The sequence below is a fragment of the Episyrphus balteatus genome, chromosome 3 (genome assembly GCF_945859705.1).
Source record: "Episyrphus balteatus chromosome 3, idEpiBalt1.1, whole genome shotgun sequence".
Lineage (NCBI taxonomy): Eukaryota > Metazoa > Arthropoda > Insecta > Diptera > Syrphidae > Episyrphus > Episyrphus balteatus.
Window position 1 is genome coordinate 86,255,704 of NC_079136.1, and position 19,623 is coordinate 86,275,326.

The 19,623-nt window shown below is 29.3% G+C and overlaps 1 protein-coding gene across 1 annotated transcript; it reads left to right on the plus strand.

Moving 5' to 3' along the window:
• Nucleotides 1–5,486: 5,486 nt before the first annotated feature.
• On the plus strand, nt 5,487–17,977 carry LOC129914400 (cryptochrome-1). Its single transcript, XM_055993628.1, has 5 exons — nt 5,487–5,991; nt 16,098–16,432; nt 16,497–16,613; nt 16,680–17,473; nt 17,543–17,977. The coding sequence occupies exons 1-5, from the start codon at nt 5,859–5,861 to the stop codon at nt 17,769–17,771; spliced, it is 1,608 nt and encodes a 535-aa protein (XP_055849603.1). The 5' UTR covers nt 5,487–5,858; the 3' UTR covers nt 17,772–17,977.
• The last annotated feature ends 1,646 nt before the right edge of the window (nt 17,978–19,623 follow it).

Below are 19,623 nucleotides of genomic sequence, written 5' to 3' on the forward strand. Positions count from 1 at the left end.
ACTTTTATTTTTGTAATTTAAAAATTTGCTTTTAGGGCTATTTTTTAAATAGTTCAGTCAATGAGGAGTTAAATGCAGGGGTCTTGAAAAAAGTTGTGACGCAGTATTGAAGAGAGGTATTGAGTACTAATATCAATTTGTTAGGTCTTTGAGGCGTCTGGCATTTTGAAAAACATATAAGGCTCAATATCTGGAGAAAAATTTGTTGGGCAGAAAAGCAAGGTATTTTACTATAGGAGTTCATGATAAACAGAAAACAAGGTATGCTTATAGGAAACATCATGACTTCATGACCAATGACTGGAGAAATTTTTGATATTTTATGCATTTTTGAATTGCAAAAGCCGAAAGGTCCAGAAAAGCTTTTGATTGGGTCTTAACTAAATATGAGCTACTCAGTTTAAAGTCAGAACTGATTTTTTAAAGTACCTCCCAATAAATTTAATTCACAAAATTTGTTTTTAACAATTAAAATATCTGCAATGTATTAGATCGATTGAGTTGTAATATATTACATGTATGACCCCAACACTTGGTTCAAGGTCAAGTAAAATTTATTCACTAACATTGTGTACAGGATACCTTCCGTCATTTACTGGCTGAAATATACATATTGACATAATAACAACACACATACACATACATCATAAAATAAAGAAAAAAATATCTTCCGAATAGGTAACTTACTCATTCTAGCTTATGATTAAATAGATTTGGGTTAACGGAGTGTTAAGGGTTGCCAGAAAAGATTTGCAAATATTAAAGAAAATAAAAGACATGAAAAGAAAAGAAAAGAAAAAAGAGAAAAAAAAGAAAGGAAAGGAAAGGAAAGAAAAGAAAACTTAAGTTCTGTTTTTGGGTCCTCTATCCCACTCATGCAAGTTCATTTCTTTACTTAGCGTCGCATGGCAAGCATCTCGGTAGTATTTTTTGTTATATAAACAGTTATTGTAGGTGAGCCTAACTGAGATTTCGGGGTTTGGTTGCTTTTTTCTCGGCTATTCGTCGTTTTCGGGATTTAAGCCTATCACACACATTTAAAATATTTAAACGGTATACGCCAGTGCGCAACTATTCGGAATTATTTTTTGGTTAGCAACTTAATTTTTTTTTAGTCATTATTTACCTAGATTTTCAAAGGTCACTGTGGCGTATGTGTAACTTTTTTTCTTTGAAATTGTTTAACCTGAGGTATATTAAAATATAATTGGTCAAAAGCTAAAATAGATGGTTTGTTATAAGGTCAGAGCCATCAACCTCGGGATGTTTACCAAACAGTTATCCAGTGCAATTTTCGCTCTTTCAAAACATTTTGAAATCTAGTATTAAAAAGAAAAAAAAATATTTCACTTCATATTCACTTAACCTTTATTTTATTCACCAACTTAACCTTCTTAGGCTCCATCTCACCTACATATGTATTTTAAAAAAAGCCACTCTCAATTAAGCCGCGGTCCGAAATTTATTCCAAAATTAGACATCCGTATTAAAAAATTTCAATGTTACAGTTTTAGATATATTAATAAAAAAATCCTCAATATTTTTTCCAAATAAAATTTTAAGAAATTATTTATTGCAAATAAAATAAAATGCACGAACTTGCTCTTGTATTTCAAAATACATTTATTTATTTATTTATTTAGCTATAAATTACAATGATTATAAGCTTTGAGATTACAAATATACAATTTAGTTTTTAAACAATTTTTTGACACATTAAAATCAATTAAATTAAAATACTTATTAAACAAAGTGCAAGCAGCATACAACGGCTCATGTGAACCATAGATCGTTCTATTAAATCTTTGATAAATAAAATCTACTGATCTTAATGAACGTGAATGAGAGAGTTTATACATATTTGTGACAAAAGATAATTTGAATCAGTTTCACCATCATCGGCGAATAAAAGTGGATGGAAATGTTTTATTATATTATTTAGATCATTGATAAAAATTAAAAATAAAAAAGGACCAACGTGGCTTCTTTGAGGAACACCCGAGACCCGAGTGCACTATTATCATTATTGAAATTTCATTTTTAAAACAAACATGCTGTGTTCTTTGGTGAAGGTAAGACTCTAACCAAGTTAAAAACCATATATGGAATCCAATTATTTTCACATAATGCACACAATCAAATGCTTTGGAGAAGTCCAGGTATGCGACATCAGTTTGGCAACCATTTTGGTTCTTCGTAATAACATCCGAGCAAAACTCCATAAGATTGGTCGCAGTGGATTTATTCTTCATAAATCCATGTTAGTTAGGCGATGATTTTGGACAAGTTTTTCAAATAATTTTGGAATGCAGGATAACTTCATAATTCCTCTGTAGTTAGCAATGTTGCATTTGTTACCGTTCTTAAAAAGTGGTACAACATATAAGGACTTCCAAATGTTGGGGAAAACACCCGTACGAACTGATAAATTAAACAGATAACACAAAGGACGCGCTAAAACAGATGTAAAACGTTTAACAATGAAAGGTGGTATTTCATCTGGACCATATGATGATGAATCATCAAGCTTCAGTACATGGTCAATTATATCAGTTTCTTCAAATATTGGTTCAGCTACGTCTAGTTGGGGAAAACTTTCTAAAGTTTTTAACTAATTTTCGATTTTATCACAGTTGTTATCACAGTTCAATTTATCACAGATTTTATGGCAAGAGTTATCGCAGGTTACAAATAACTATTCCCCTTTATTATTATACAAACCTTTTATAAATAAATTTTAAACAAACGCGGTTAAACCATAAACGATTCAGGCGAAAAACCGAATATAAATATATATATGTATTAGGGTGCTTCTTATATGGTCGAAAAATGTTTTTCGATTTTTTAATGGGACACCCCTGCATTATGTTCTACCATATAAGCATAGTATATGGTATTTTTTTCCGATTTTAATATTAAAAGATTTACCTAAGTAAAAAAAAAAGATCAATTTCAACAAAAACTTTTTTGTTACAATACAAAGTATCTACGCTTAAGACCCGATTTTTCAATCTTTTAATAAACAGTCAGTTAACTGTCTGACGAATAAAGATATTAGGCTCATAAACAATCAGATAAAAACATTGAATTTTTCAATTAAGCAAGATCACTAAGTTGGCTATTCTACAGAATAACACAAAAAAAAAATGTCGAATTCAAAAATATTCAAAAATTTTTATTCCGCTGTATTTTGTATCAAATATAATATATATTTAATATACAGTACTTAATTCTGATAACAAATTTTAAAATTTTGGGGAAAAAAAAACAAAATTTGGTGTATTTTTCAAAACTTTGAATTGTGGTAGCGACCCCTAGAACGTGTGTAAACTGGCCCAAATTTTACCCAATTTATATTTCAGGCAGAAAGAACAAAATGAAAGGGTGTCCCGTTAAAATTTCGAAAATTGATTTTTAAGAAGCACCCTAACATGTATGTATATGTATAATGTACTTAATTTCAATTATCCGCATTTTTTGAGAAAAAACTAAAAACGCTAGTCTGTTAGCATTACTTACAGCATTAAATAAGGAAGACAAATTAAATTTAAAAACACCTTTTTAACTTCACTTGAGTCGGCACAAATTTGTTCAGAATTTAATAAATTAAAGGATCTTCCTTGATTAATATATATAATAATATACCTAATACCTTCACCATTGGTCAGAAAATTGTTTATTTGCAATTACATTGTTTTTTTAATGCAAAATAAAAATATACGATGTTTTTAATGCAAATATTTTTACAAACATATTTTATTTGCAATCAAAAATTTTCTTTAATGCATTTTTTTTTTTATTTGCAATAAATATTTAAGCTATTTTTTACTTGCGATATATGTAGGTACTATATATCAAGTTATGCATTCGTACAAAAAAAAGTTGAGATAACATTTTTCCATGACATTACAATGGTAGACAATGCCAAAAAAGTCCCGGAAGTCCGTCTGTCTGTCTGTCTGTCTGTCAGTCTGTCTGTCTGTATAAGGAGCTACAGCCTAAACGGATGGACCGATTGATGTCAAACTTGGTATGTACCGTTATTTGGCGACTCTCCAGAGGGATTTTTGGAATTAATTTTTTTGGATAAAAAATAACGGTACTTGTCATATACCGATTTAAGTAAAATTGAAATATCTCAAAAACGGCTTCAACGATTTTGTTTAAAAAATTCAAGTAGTAGTTTTAAGCTAAGGTCTATCTTCTAATGAAAAAATTTTTGTTTGAAAATCATTATTAACGGTACCTGCCATTGAACCGTTTTTTTTTTTCAAATCCGATTATCTCCGAAACTGCTTATTTGATTTCAACGAAACTTTTTGTGAAGAAGCATTTATATAATTTAAATATGAACCAAGAATTAAATTTCAAAAAAAATAATTTTTGGATTTTTAAAAAAAATTTGAAAATTTTTTTTTTGTAAAATCAAATTTTCGAAAACGGGACATTGAATTTTTTTGAAATTTTGTTGTAAGATGTTGATTAGTAATTTCTACAAAATGGCATACCAATTTTATTTTAAAACTTTTTTCCCAAAAAAATTATTTAAAAAAAAATTAGTTTTTTAAAAACCGGCTCTAACGATTTTGAAATTTTTTTTTTTTTAAATGCATCTTAATATATCAATCAAAACTGCATACTTACTTTGGAGGGCAATTTGATTTCAGATTTTATTTAATTTTTTTTTAAAACGATATTTATTTTTTTCCAAATTTCTATATAAAAAGTCTTAAAAATTTAAGCAACTTTAACTCTAAGAGCAAGTTCGTGCTACCCAGTCGTGCATTTTATTTTAATTTCAAATGCATTTTTTTAATTGATATTTTTACAACTCTGCGTTAAAATAATCTACTTCCTTTTTCAATATAGCCTACATGCAAACATACCAATATTTTTGTTCACAGAACATTTTGGGCAACATATCGCTGGTTGAGAATAAATAGGGTTATACCTATTTTTATGGAAAAGCCTACCAACAGACAACCTAATAATACTCAGCCATGGATAAAATAGGGATTTCTAATCATTTTTATTAGTTGGCAATCCTTGAAAATTAGAAATGTTTGTTTGCATAAACATTATCCTTACATCAATAGAGATACCTACATTACATTTTGCCGGTTGAGAATTTCCGCGAAATCAACCCTTTGTGTTTATTTACCTACTATTGATAAATAAATAAACCACAGTCGTACAATAAACGTGACTTTCCTCTCAACTCTTTAGTCTTTCTAAAAAAAACATTGAACACATCTACTAGGATTCAGTTAAACATATTCCAGGAATTAATAGCTTTAATATACAAGTACATGTGTAACCTTTTAAGTATCTAAATGCTGTCAAGTTCTCTGTAACAATTTTGCTTCAGTTGAAGTTTGTGGTTGCTTGGTTGCTGCTGCTACACAAAACCCTGAATCCGTTCTCCATCTCATTTCAAATTATACCTCTTTGATGAGAAGACGGACGCAACCATAATATAAATTTTATTATCACAACGACGACCGATGACGACGAGTGTTGTTAAATAAGTGCAACCAGTGATATTCACCCTCTACCGCTGGTATTAGAGGGTTCGGTGGTTTTCACATTGCAAAAATTATGCAATTTTTATTTTCTAAGTAGGAGTGAGAGAGAATACTTGTAGTATTGAAAATAAATCGCGGTGTTTTTTTTTTCTCGATTTTGTAAAAGTATTGAAACTTGAAAATCAACCCTTGTAATTTCATGCTCTGTGAAAGCTATAGTAGTCATAGAACCGATGTTATAGAAAAGATTAATGCATTCGTTCTCGGGTTGTTATCAGAGATAGTTCACCTACTTATAAATTGAAATATATTTTGAAAAATAATATTTGGAGAATGAAAACAAACATTATTTGGTTTCGACACGGACTTAGAATCCATGATAATCCGGCTTTGTTTGAGGCAGTTGCTGATAAAAGAAATGAAACAAGATTGCTACCTTTATTTATATTTGATGGCGAGAGTGCAGGTAAGTACAATTGAGAGAAATATAAATAAGTAAAGACTCAGCAATATTGGTATAACAACTAAACATTTATACATATGTGTATCTATGTATTTGATAATAATAAGAAAACTAAACTTGTTTATAAACAATGAGCAAGTTGAATTTTTTGCTAGAAATGTAAGTACCTACATTTAATTACTTATTTTATTTTAATCAGCGTTGTGACGGACAAAAATGTGCTCGTTTGTACATTTTTATATTAAAAGATACTTTTTTATTTGCTTAATGTAGAGCTAGTATTTGTTTTATTTGATATTTTTTTTTAACTGTCTCAATTAGATTGCTAATCTTCTATAAAACATTTTGAATTGAAATTTTCTCGAAAACGGCTCAAATGATTTTGATACAAAAATTCGAATAATATTTTTAAGATAAGTAGTAGAGAAACTAAAGCAAATTATTAGGGAACCCGGCCGAACAGCTCTGATTTTGACGATTTTTTTTTTTCAAACGTAGGTAATTAAAAATACTTTAAAGTCTATAGATTAAAAATTGCCGGTGTTGCCGTATTGTTTTGTTAAAATTAAAATTAAATTTTTTTTTAACAAAACCATTTTTTTTTGCTTAAATTTCATAAAACAAATGATAGCAAAAGATTCTCTAGGTAATTTAAGGAACATATATAAAAGGCAGTAAGGGACAATCTTCCATCGTTTAAGCGATAAATGCAATTTTCTAACATTCTGACCTCAGCACCTACAGTATTTTAAAATACATTTTTAAAAAGCCAGAAGCTCATTCTTATCTCTTAAATTTAAATCCACTAAATTTAATCAAGACTTTTTGAAAAAATGGTCCTCAAACTCAGAATTAAAAAAAAAATGTTATTAGAAAAATTTAAAATCACTTTTTTCCAAACTTTTTCTAATAAAATATGAATTTATTTTAAAAAAAATTTTGGCAAAAAAGGTAAAATATATCACACTTTTGAAAAAAAAAAAATGAAAAATTACTTCAATTTCAATGGTTTTTTTTTATTAAAACTGAATTTTTGCATTGAAATAATTAATTTTCTCAAAGACTGTGGTAAATAGGAACTTTAAATTTTTGCTATTTAACTTTCAACAGTAAGGGTTATTAAATGAATTAAAAATAATTTTATGTTTAGATGTTGAACTTTAAAAAAAAATAAGTTACATTTTTTTTCAAAACTTTTATTAAAAAAAGTTCTTCGAAAATGAAATACTTTTTAATTTTTTTCATAAACCCTAATACATATTGACATTTCCTTTTATAATTTGAAAATAAATGCATTTTATATTACGACCAAGTTTAAAAAACGGCATGTTAAAATTTTTTCAATAATTTTTTTTTTTTTTCAAAAATCTGAGTTCAATTACCATTCTTTCAAAAGCCGTTCATTCAATTAACTTAATTTTAATTTTACATATATGACTAAGCTTCTAGCTTTTAAAAAAATTTTATTTGAATATTGTAGGTGTTGCCGTTGTGTTCAAATATTTTTTTTTGTGTTTGAAGTCAATTAATAAGAAAATTGCATCTATCGCTTGAATTATGGAAGATTGTCCCTCACTCCCATATATTTTTTTTCCTTGAATTTCCTAGACAATCTTTTGGCATCAATTAATTTATAAAATTTAAGAAAAATTTTTTAAAAAAATTTGTTTTTGTTCACAAAAATCTTCAATTAAATTTAAAAAATCAAAACGGCAACACCGGCAATTTTTAATCTATAGACTTTAAAGTATTTTTAATTACCGACGTTTGAAAAAAAAGATCATCAAAATCTAAGCTGTTCGGCCGGGTTCCCTAATATTGCCAATTTTTGAGCTTTAGTTACTCCACTAAAGGTTTTTTTCGAAATTCACTATTGATGTAGAGTGTTTATTTTTTTAAATTTTCTGTCTTTGTCCCAAAAAAAAAGTTAATTTTTTATAATTTTTTCGAAAATTGGTTTAAGAAATTGATTATTACCGCACCACTAAAAAACAACACAACTTATATTATATTAAAATATTATATTTTTTTAATGGTTACAACCAGTGACAGTTTTCAGGATTAGCGAACCCCTTTTATCTTTATATTGCATTTTATAAGTTGTAAATTTGTCTTTTTTAGTAAAAACTGAGAAAAAATCAATTATAACCGTTTATATTAATCAACAGAATTGTGTAAAGTAAAGAGTCTGTGATATTATTGGTTAATTTTGTTTTGCTTTGTCTTGGTTTTTTAATTAATTTAATTGTTTAGTTTTTCCGTTCATTTAATAAAATAGTGCTGTTAAACTCAATAAATTATAAAAATTACTAATGTACCTAAACAAAGTCCAATAAAAAAATAACCCCTGAAGAAGTTGGAAAGTAACCAACGCAACGTCGGGAAAAAATTTAAAAATATGGATTAATTTGTTTTATTAATGAAAAAAGTAATAGATGTTCTTTTTCGGCATATTGCGTCTTATTACTGAAAATTTAGTTTTTTGATGCCGCTTTCGATCAGTATGCAGATAGACCAAAATTTTAGCCCTTATACAAAATTCTCTCTAAAATTTATTTGAATTAAGATTTATTAATGAATATCAGCTGAATCACATTTTTATAATAATCACAATAAGGCACACGGAAAAAAATTGAGAACGAAGGAGACAAACGGCTGTGAAAATTTAGCGCGATTTGTGTTATAGACTTAGGCCGTGTGTGAATTGCGTTTAATAGTTAACACCGTGTAAAATTTTTGACACTATTGAGGTTAATAAAAAAAAATTCAAGCTGTATGGATTATTGTTTAAAATTTTTTCTGCCATAATACCTACTCCTTTTTAATAAAAAAAAAAAAAAAAAACAAAACCATCTGCAAAAAAAATTTAACCAGGTCCCAGAGCCCAATAAATTTTGAACAGCTGAAAATTTTGTATTCACCTCAATAGTGTCAAAAATTTTACACGGTGTTAACTATTTAACACAATTCACACACGGCCTTAAAGCAACAAAAATGAATGTGTTAGAAATTTGGTGAAAAAACTATACTATTATGGTTCTAGTATTTCATGTAAAATGCACTGCATCACTTACATAAGAAAAGTAGTTTTGCTTTGAGTAACGCAAATGCTGGTAGTTATTATTTTTAGTTCAAATCGTATCAATATCAAATATCAAATTCTCACAAAAAAAAAAAAAGAAAAAAAAAAAACAAAGTAGTTTGTTATAATTTTTATACCAAATTAAGAAAACTAAAGTTTTTGAAGACTTGTGGGCAAGTAAATCTTAAAACGTATGAAATTATTTTTGTACTAATACGAAATCAATTGCAGTTTTCAAAGTCACATAGATCAGAGAGAAAGTGTTTTTTTTTCAGAGTTCCTAATTTTTTTTTTAAAAGAAATGGCTTTTTTTATTTTCTCAAATAGCTTTTCTGTCAAATAGATTTGGAAAAAAAATTAAAATCTACTAAATTAGAAATGAGTTATGATTAAAATACCCCTATACTTACATACAACAGTCGGAAAAAGTATTTTGACAAAATGAACATTTTTCTAACTGATGAGAATAATCTGTAAAGGTTAATAATAAAATAAGGAAGTTGACGGTTATTTATTAAGTATATTATGGTGAATCTTATGATGGTCAATGTCAATCATATAGTTGGTATTATGCTTCGAGGCTGCATTTTTTGTATACAAAGTACTAATTTTTGAGGGAAAAAAGTATTTTGTCAAACGTTCTTTTTCAACGTTGCACACAGGTAAATTTTCCCAAAAACATGGCCAAAATTATTTTTTGTGTTTATTCAATTTATTATTGCATGATTATATCAAAATAAGATAATTTCCATAAAATTCACCATTTTTAAGTAAATTTACAAGAAAATTCACAAAAAAGAAGCAAAAAATGAAAAAAGTCGTTTTTTTTTTACTTTACGCCATAGGATTTCTTTCATTTGACATTTAATAATACAATATTTATACATTCAATAGATTGAAAAAAACAGTTGAACAGTCGTTATTATACATAAATAAATAATGCAGGCATAGATAACAACTATATACATAAATAAACATGAGTGTGAGTTTCATTCAATGACTTGTGAGTTGTGAAACTGTAACTATAAGTCTGCTTGCTCGATCTCTGGTTCTATTAGAAACTGAAGTATTTCAGAGGGAAACGCATTTTTTGTTTTAGGATTTAGTTTTCTCAAACCACTTATTAATGGGTCAGAAGAGACCAAGAGATTATAAAACACATCTTCCATATTTTGCTGCCTCGAAAATTTTCTTGGGAAACTTTCTCGAAACGCTTTATATCTTTGTTTCGTGATCCTTGGGCTTCTTCGCCGAGCTGTCCAATGAATGAATAAATTTTATTGAGGCTTAAGTTTGGATACATATGGTAATTATGAAACTAACTATGAAACAACTATTGAAAGTGCTTCTTCTGCTGTATATGGAATAATTTTCTGGTCAATTTTTTTCAAAGATTTTGATATTTTTCAGCACGTGAAGGAGTTGAAAATATTATATTTTTCATTACATTTGATGAACAAGTTTCCCTTTTTCTCGCAGTTGCATGGCGCAGCATAGCTTAATTCTTCGGCATTATAGTTAGAACGTAAATCTTCTGTTTTACGTCTCTTTGACCGTTCGCTTAGGTCTGAAAAATCCATTTGAGGCCGTCCAACAAAGCCATGGGCTCAGCATGGAAACGATATTTCATATTGCAACCAATTTATATTTTGTTTTAAAAAGGTGTTGTTATTTCTGGAGGCACTCAGCCATCTTCTTCTATGTTCATATATGCAAAATCAAAATCCGTTAAATTTTTCTCTATTTGCTCCGAAATTTCAATATTTCAACCTTTGGTACCAAAAAAATTAATTTTTTCTGTAATGTCACGTGACGAACAGCTTTTTAAAAATTCAGAAAGCTTATTTCTTAAAAGAAAAATGAAAGTTAATTACGATCCTGTGTCAAAAAAGAAAAATCTAATTAAAAAAAAAAAAAAATCACCGTCCCCAACACCTTTTGAAGCCAATATTATAAAAAGTCGCAAAAAACCGCAATGTTTTAGGATTGTTTCCCATAAAGGAAACATTTAACTATTTTTCAACACTATTTTCAGTACAGAAAAACGCAAATCAACTTAACTTTTTCATTATCAAAGAAAAAAAATTTGTTTGTTTTTACTGCTCAAACACATTATCTTAAAAAGCTTTAAAATTTACTTTAGACTTAAAATTTTGCATTATCTTTGTCATTATCTTTTTTTAACATACCACTAGCAACAGAATCCATGTTAATTATTTTAAAAATCGCCAAAAAAAAATTAAATAAAAAATAAAGCAAACTACTTCTTATAAGAAACCAACCTTGCTACTGCACTCGTTAATTAAAATGTTCTACTTTGAAAGCATCTACTGATTAAACAGTTACAATTTGCATCGCATGATCAATCAGGTTCTAAGCTTATGTTATTTGTAAACAACTTGGCATTAAAAAAAAACAACAAATCGCAAATTTTTTTTTTGTAGTTTTGGCCATGAATTTGGGAAAATTTACCTGTGTGCGTTGGTATGGTAAGGTAATGCATTTTACGAGTTTCAAGCACGTATTAAACTGACGGACTTATTAAGGCTCCGATTTGTAAAAAATTGGGCTAAACGGCGGAACTTATCATTGAAATTAGTGCATCTTCTGTTGCAAGTCATAATTTCGGTGTGTCTGTTAAAAAATCTGTGGAGAACTGAATTTATCGCGGGAAACTAAAAATTACCAAATATGAAGACACAAAAATATAATTATACAATTATATTATTCAAAATTTACCATAAATGGACAAAAAATGAAAAAAATGCACAAAAAAAAAAATAGACGCATTTTGAAGAATTCACTATATAGCCCAGTCATTTTAGTCATTTTTAAGCCCAATCTGCGGAAAAATTCCTACTGGGCTGAATTTTGGTATACAGCTTAATGACGGCTTTGTTATGAAGATGTGAAAAATCGACATTGATATCGTGTCCGCGTTAAGAGTTATAGGGGTCAAAAGGTCACAAAAACTGGTTTTTCACGATTTTCAGCAAAACGGTAAGTCTTATCAAAAAATTTTCAAAGCAAGAATTGTAGACCAGATTATTATATATAAAAAGTGTCATGACACTTTTTTTCCTAAGACCCACCGTTTCTTAGGTATAACGATTCAAAAAGTTGGAGTTTAGTTGTAATCGTCATAATCCTATTCCTGAAAAAAAAACTCCTAACTGAAAAGTTCCTGAAATTTCATTATTTTTTTAGCTTGAATTTCGTTCCTCAACTGTTAAGAATATGGGGAAACCAAAAAAAAATGGAAATTTTCGCCATTTTTCCGATTGGGGCCCTTCTCCCGAAACCATTTCCCTGGGAATTTTTGTTTAGAATATGTCTGAAAATATACAGGGTGTGCAATAGAGAATGGACAACCCTAAAACGGCTTATAGCTACACTTATGATTGTTCTAAAAACAGATAGAAAAAAGTTCTATCGCAACCAGTTCATAAAATATGGACTTTTTTTCGTTCAGTGTATTTTAAATTTTATCATCTTATGTTTTCGTTCACTACAACCACGAATGAATGAATTGTATTTATTTCTTTTTTTTATAATTTTCTACAATAATTGGATGAGTACATAAACACTTTAAAAATTTCATAGCTATTGCACATTTTCGTAAAAAAAATTTTGAAATCTGTTTTTTGATGCAAAATGTAAAAAAAGTATTTTATGAAAAATTTTAAACACCTGTGATATAAAATAAATCTATAGAAACCTAGGTGGCCATCTTTCTTAAAAATATTCTCCTTATACCAGAATATTTTTAAGAAAGTTGGCCACCTAGGTTTCTATAGATTTATTTTATATCACAGGTGTTTAAAATTTTTCATAAAATACTTTTTTTACATTTTGCATCAAAAAATGTGCAATAGCTATGAAATTTTTAAAGTGTTTATGTACTCATCCAATTATTGTAGAAAATTATAAAAAAAAGAAATAAATACAATTCATTCATTCGTGGTTGTAGTGAACGAAAACATAAGATGATAAAATTTAAAATACACTGAACGAAAAAAAGTCCATATTTTATGAACTGGTTGCGATAGAACTTTTTTCTATCTGTTTTTAGAACAATCATAAGTGTAGCTATAAGCCGTTTTAGGGTTGTCCATTCTCTATTGCACACCCTGTATATTTTCAGACATATTCTAAACAAAAATTCCCAGGGAAATGGTTTCGGGAGAAGGGCCCCAATCGGAAAAATGGCGAAAATTTCCATTTTTTTTTGGTTTCCCCATATTCTTAACAGTTGAGGAACGAAATTCAAGCTAAAAAAATAATGAAATTTCAGGAACTTTTCAGTTAGGAGTTTTTTTTTCAGGAATAGGATTATGACGATTACAACTAAACTCCAACTTTTTGAATCGTTATACCTAAGAAACGGTGGGTCTTAGGAAAAAAAGTGTCATGACACTTTTTATATATAATAATCTGGTCTACAATTCTTGCTTTGAAATTTTTTGATAAGACTTACCGTTTTGCTGAAAATCGTGAAAAACCAGTTTTTGTGACCTTTTGACCCCTATAACTCTTAACGCGGACACGATATCAATGTCGATTTTTCACATCTTCATAACAAAGCCGTCATTAAGCTGTATACCAAAATTCAGCCCAGTAGGAATTTTTCCGCAGATAAAACCTAAAATTACTGGACTATATAAATCGGGGATTGACTCCAAAAAGTCTGAATTTGGAAATGGAAAACAAATTTGGAAAAACAAAAGTACCCTTTGCATTGAGCTCGAAGAAGAAAATTTTGCCATGTTTATGGGAAGATAATACAGCATTTATCTCATAAAACAGAAATTGAAAAAAAATTTAATTCTCAAAGGGATATGTTGTTGTGCTTTTCGCTTCTGGAACAAACTTGACCAACATTTTACAGAGCTTCAACAGTTCCTTTACGTTTCCCGGATCATTGGGATAGAAATTTGTGAAAATGTGGTCAATAAAACTTTGTTTTTGAATGAAAGAAGCATACCAATATGTTCCTTTGAGAATTCAGTTTTTTTCAATTTTTGTTTTATAAGGTAAGTACTGTATTATCTTCCCATAAACATGGTAAAATTTTCTTCTTCGAGTTCAATGCAAAGGGTACTTTTGCTAACAAAGTTTTTGATGAAAGAATGGCATTTCCAAATTCAGATTTTTTGGAGTCAATCCCCGATTTATAGTGAATTCTTCAAAATGCGTCTATTTTTTTTTGTGCATTTTTTTTTCATTTTTTGTCCATTTATGGTAAATTTTGAATAATATAATTGTATAATTATATTTTTGTGTCTTCATATTTGGTAATTTTTAGTTTCCCGCGATAAATTCAGTTCTCCACAGATTTTTTAACAGACACACCGAAATTATGACTTGCAACAGAAGATGCACTAATTTCAATGATAAGTTCCGCCGTTTTGCCCAATTTTTTACAAATCGGGGCCTTAACAAGTCTGTCAGTTGTATACGTGCTTGAAACACGTAAAATGCATTACCTTACCTTTCCAACGTTGAAAAAGAACGTTTGTCAAAATACTTTTTTCCCTCAAAAATTAGTACTTTTTATACAAAAAATGCAGCCTAGAAGCATAATACCAACTATATGACTGACATTGACCATCATAAGATTTACCATAATATACTTAATAAATAACCGTCAACTTTCTTATTTTATGTTTAACCGTTACAGATTATTCTCATCAGTTATAAAGATGTTCATTTTGTCAAAATACTTTTTCCGACTGTTGTATTTTAACTTTAAAAAAATAAAATGTGAAAAAAAAAATTAAAATGACATGTGAAATAGGTATGCCATTTTACCCGAGCACTAAGTAGGCCATTTTGCCCATTTTGAGTTTTTTCAATTTAATTTTTACACCAAAAAATTTAAAATCGTTTTAAACCAACTTATTTCAGTAAATTAATAAGAAATACTTCATGCGTAGGTACACACATTAACTTCTTTTTCCAAAATACAATGTTTTTTATACTTTTTTTTTTGCAAAAAAAATTCACAAAATTTTAACGAGTGTACTTTTTGATGTGGATAGAGACAGTTTGACCTGTCGAATTTCAAATAATAGCTTGAAGTTCCTGAAATTTCGTATATGTTGGTTTTGCCAGATAAACTAAAGAATCGCGTTCATAAAAGTTTCTAATTATTTTCGATTCTACGATTTCTAGCAAAAGAGCCATTTTTCCTTGGGGTGCCATTTTAGGCCACTTTCCCCTACAATTTTTTAATGGAAAAATTAACAAGATATACAAAAAAAATTCTTACCAAATTGGTTTTTAGCATTGGCTAAATGAATTTGAAAAAAATTTTAATTTTTCAAAAATTACATTTGCATGAACCGCAAAATCTTCTTAGAATAAATAGTGCAAAAGAATCGATTTTATCAAAAATTTTAATGTTTTACATCAACACAATCTAATGATCCAGTCGATAACACAAAGCGAAAAGATACTAACAATTTTGAGATATTTCGCTTCTTTTTTCGAGACATAAATACATAGTTAAAAAATAACCCTTAATTTTCGTTAGAAAATGTATGAGAATATTTCAAGTTCACCTAGAGTGTGTTGAAAACTAGAATTGAGAAGCCAATGTTGGTAAGAATTTTATTACTTATATTCAATTTCAATTACAATTCAATTTCTTAACTATATGGCAAGGACCATAAAAATATTTAAGTTTCGAGTCTCGAAACTCAATTCGAATTCGTAGTCAAAACGTTCCCTAGCTCCTTTTTTTTTTGTTGGAACTGCGTTATGCTGTTTTCCACAATATAAAAGAAATATAATGGCTTCATGAGCTATCAGAATATTATTTTCGTTTTCGGAATTTTGGGTTTTCGAAATTCTTGATTTTCGAGATTCTTGGTTGACTGGATTCAGAATTTCAGAATTGTAACGGTCTCCCAGATCAAATTAATTATTTGAGATACCTATATGATATTTCATAATTTTAAATAAGAAACCTACTACTTCTAATGTAGGTACTTTTGTTTTATATTCTGTGTTTTTGATTTTCCAGGTACAAAATGCGTTGGTTACAACCGCATGCAATTTCTTCTCGATTCTCTAAATGATATTGATGAAAAATTTCGCGCTCACGGTGGACAATTGTATCTTATTTGTGGTAATCCAGCTAGTATATTTAGACGTCTCCATAACCAATTGGGAATTGGAAAGATTTGCTTCGAGCATGATTGTGAACCTATTTGGAGTAAACGTGACAACGATGTTAAAGATCTTTGCATTGAGTTGGGTATCACAGTAGTGGAAAAAGTTTCGCACACCTTATGGGATCCAAGGATGGTTATAAATACCAATGGGGGAATAGCTCCACTTACTTATCAAATGTTTTTGGTAATTTTAAGAAACTGAATTATGGCAAGAATTTTGAATTTAAATCATACATATAATTAAATAGCATACTGTTCAAGTAATTGGACTTCCTCCAAGGCCTAAATCGGACATTGATTGGACAGGTGTTAATTTTGCCCATCTTTCTGATCAGCTTCGTGGCGATTTGGACATTTTTAAAGAGGTTTTTATTGAAAGGAGTTTAATCAGATTCATGATATTTATGATATTTATGACTTCTTCATTACAGATTCCTCGACCCGAAGATTTTGATATTTTCCCAGAAAGTTTAGGTTATGTGGCTAAAGTCATATGGAAGGGTGGCGAAACAGAATCGCTACGGCTTCTCAAAGAGCGATTGAAAAAAGAGGAAAATGCTTTTAAAAACGGCTGTTATTTACCGAATCAAGCTAATCCCAATATTTTGGAAACACCAAAATCAATGAGTGCTCATTTGCGTTTTGGTTGCTTATCGGTTCGGCGCTTTTATTGGGATGTACATGATCTGTTTGAGAAAGTTCACCAAAGCTATGGTTATAGTTCGTCTGGTGGTGCTCACATTACTGGCCAATTAATTTGGAGAGAATATTTCTACACCATGTCTGTAAACAACCCAAACTATGATCGCATGGAAGACAATGAAATTTGTTTGACTATACCTTGGGCAAAACCCTGCCAAGACCAATTGACCAAATGGAAAATCGGTCAAACCGGATTCCCATTGATCGATGGAGCAATGAGACAGTTATTGTCTGAAGGATGGTTACATCATTGTTTGCGTAATACGGTGGCAACTTTTCTTACTCGTGGTGCATTGTGGCAGTGTTGGGAACATGGACTTCAACATTTCCTAAAATATCTCTTAGATGCTGATTGGTCGGTTTGTGCTGGCAATTGGATGTGGGTATCGTCTTCGGCCTTTGAGACTTTATTGGATTCTTCGATTTGTACTTGTCCGATTGCTTTGGCTAAGCGATTGGATCCAAATGGAGAGTACATTAAGCAGTACATTCCAGAGTTGGCTAACATTCCGTCAAAATACATGTAAGTGTCATGTTTGTATGACCACCTCGTACATTAAATAATATGATATGTTTTTTCTATCATTCTCAGTCATGAACCATGGAAGACTCCACTGGAAATACAAGAACAAGCTGAGTGCATTATAGGAATTCATTATCCAAATCGAATTATTGACTTGAATGCGGCCTCAAAACAGAATAATATGGCCATGACCACATTGAGACACGCACTCATTGCAGATGGTGCTCCTGATGAAGGTCCACCACATTGCAGACCATTTAATGAAGAGGAAATTCGTCAATTTTTTTGGCTTAATTAATAACTTAATTAATCAATAAATAAATAATAATTACGGAAAGGTTTTAAGAATTGATCAAAATAATCTCAATATACCTACATTATATTTTTGTTTTTTAAGGGCTAATTTTGTATCACCATTAAGACTCTATTAAATGAATAACGTCAAAAAGTATATTCCTAATTAACTGAGATTTAACTGATTATTAAACATTTTATCAGAATCATAAAGCTCAATAGAAAATAAGAATTTTTGTATTCATTTTTTTAAGTTTTTAATTATTGTACTTTCAAGTTCTTACAAAAAAATAAACATATAGTTAGTAAAATTCATAAAATAAATTAGTTTGAAAATTATAAAAAAAAAATCTTGAATATGGTTAGAAAAAAGAATACAATTAATAAAGAAAACTTATCCCGAATACCAATATATGAATTTCAAAATTTCCATTCGTTTTAATTTTAATAACTCACACGATCCAAAAACACAATTTTTGAAATATCTTGAGTGTAACTGCGTTTTTCTGGATGGGGGAGGGTGGATTTTATAGGATGGTCGTGAAAATTTAACAAAAGCACAATAGAGAAACAAATCGTTGCCGTCGGTGGAAAGCTATAATTCGTTGTGTAACACACACAAGTTGTTGTGTTCATTTCAAAGCCTTCAATATAAACTGATTACGCAAGCAGGTGCCCTGCAAGTATGAAAAAAGTCATACAAAAAACCTCTTCTAATTGTTCTAATTCCTTAAGAAATCCTTCCCTTCATAGCTTATATCTTAGTGTTATGGGACAAGTTGTTAAATTAAAGAAATGGAATGGGATAGAACCTGCTGTCATAGGCCTGCATTAAGTGCTCAAACATAAGTGATAGATATCCTGGATTTGCAAGCGGTGCCAATCACATAGTTGGTGCTGATGCCCAATAATACACGAGCTCTAGTACCCAAGAAATCCGGTCTTAAATTCAATAGACCTTGTAAGTAAGCTACAAAACATTTTATTTTCTCCCAAAATTTGGGCTCTCTTCCTTAATTTTTCTTTAAAACGTGATCTATATTAAGTCAAAATTCAGAGCAAGCTGTTCCGATGCACAATTGTATGCCCATGTTTAAACTGAGCAAACAAATATATTTTCTACTTTGCATTAAAAAAAAAAAATTATTTTTTTATAGCCACTGTTCCACGGTTATAACATTTTTTTAATGGTTTAATATTAAAAAAATTATTGTAAAATATGACTGAACAAAAAAAAACTGATGTAATCCATGCATTTGTGGCTGCAATGTGAAAAAACTGAAGATAATACAGTAAAATTAATTTATTAAATTAATAGGTGTTTTTGCATTTTAGATTTTAGTACCAATAACTTCCTAATAACTTTAGATACCTATGTTTATTTGGCAATTTTTGAAATACATAACTTTAAAGATCGATAATCAAAAGAAAAATTGTCAATTGTTATTGATACAAATTTGAAACCGAACTTTAGAACTTGGTACACTTTTATATCTCAGTCCTTTTTGTGCCAGCATTATTTTAATATATTAGAACTTGGCTCTTTTTTTAACAGTAATGTTTTTGTTGTGATCATTCACAAAATGATCAACCGCAGAGCACTCAGAATACATTTATGAAAATGATGAATACAGACTTGCTTCAGACCCGTATAGTTGTTGCGAATTAAGTTCATATTGTACAACGCTCTCAGCACGTTTATAATTTTACACGAAAAAAAAACTACGCGAATAGTTTCTTTCGTTAATTTTTACCAACTTTCAAAAAGGAGGAGGTTATCCAATATGTTGTCTATTACCAAATATTTTTCTGAAACTCAGATAGAATTTTTCGTTCCTTTATTCATTTTTCCAGTC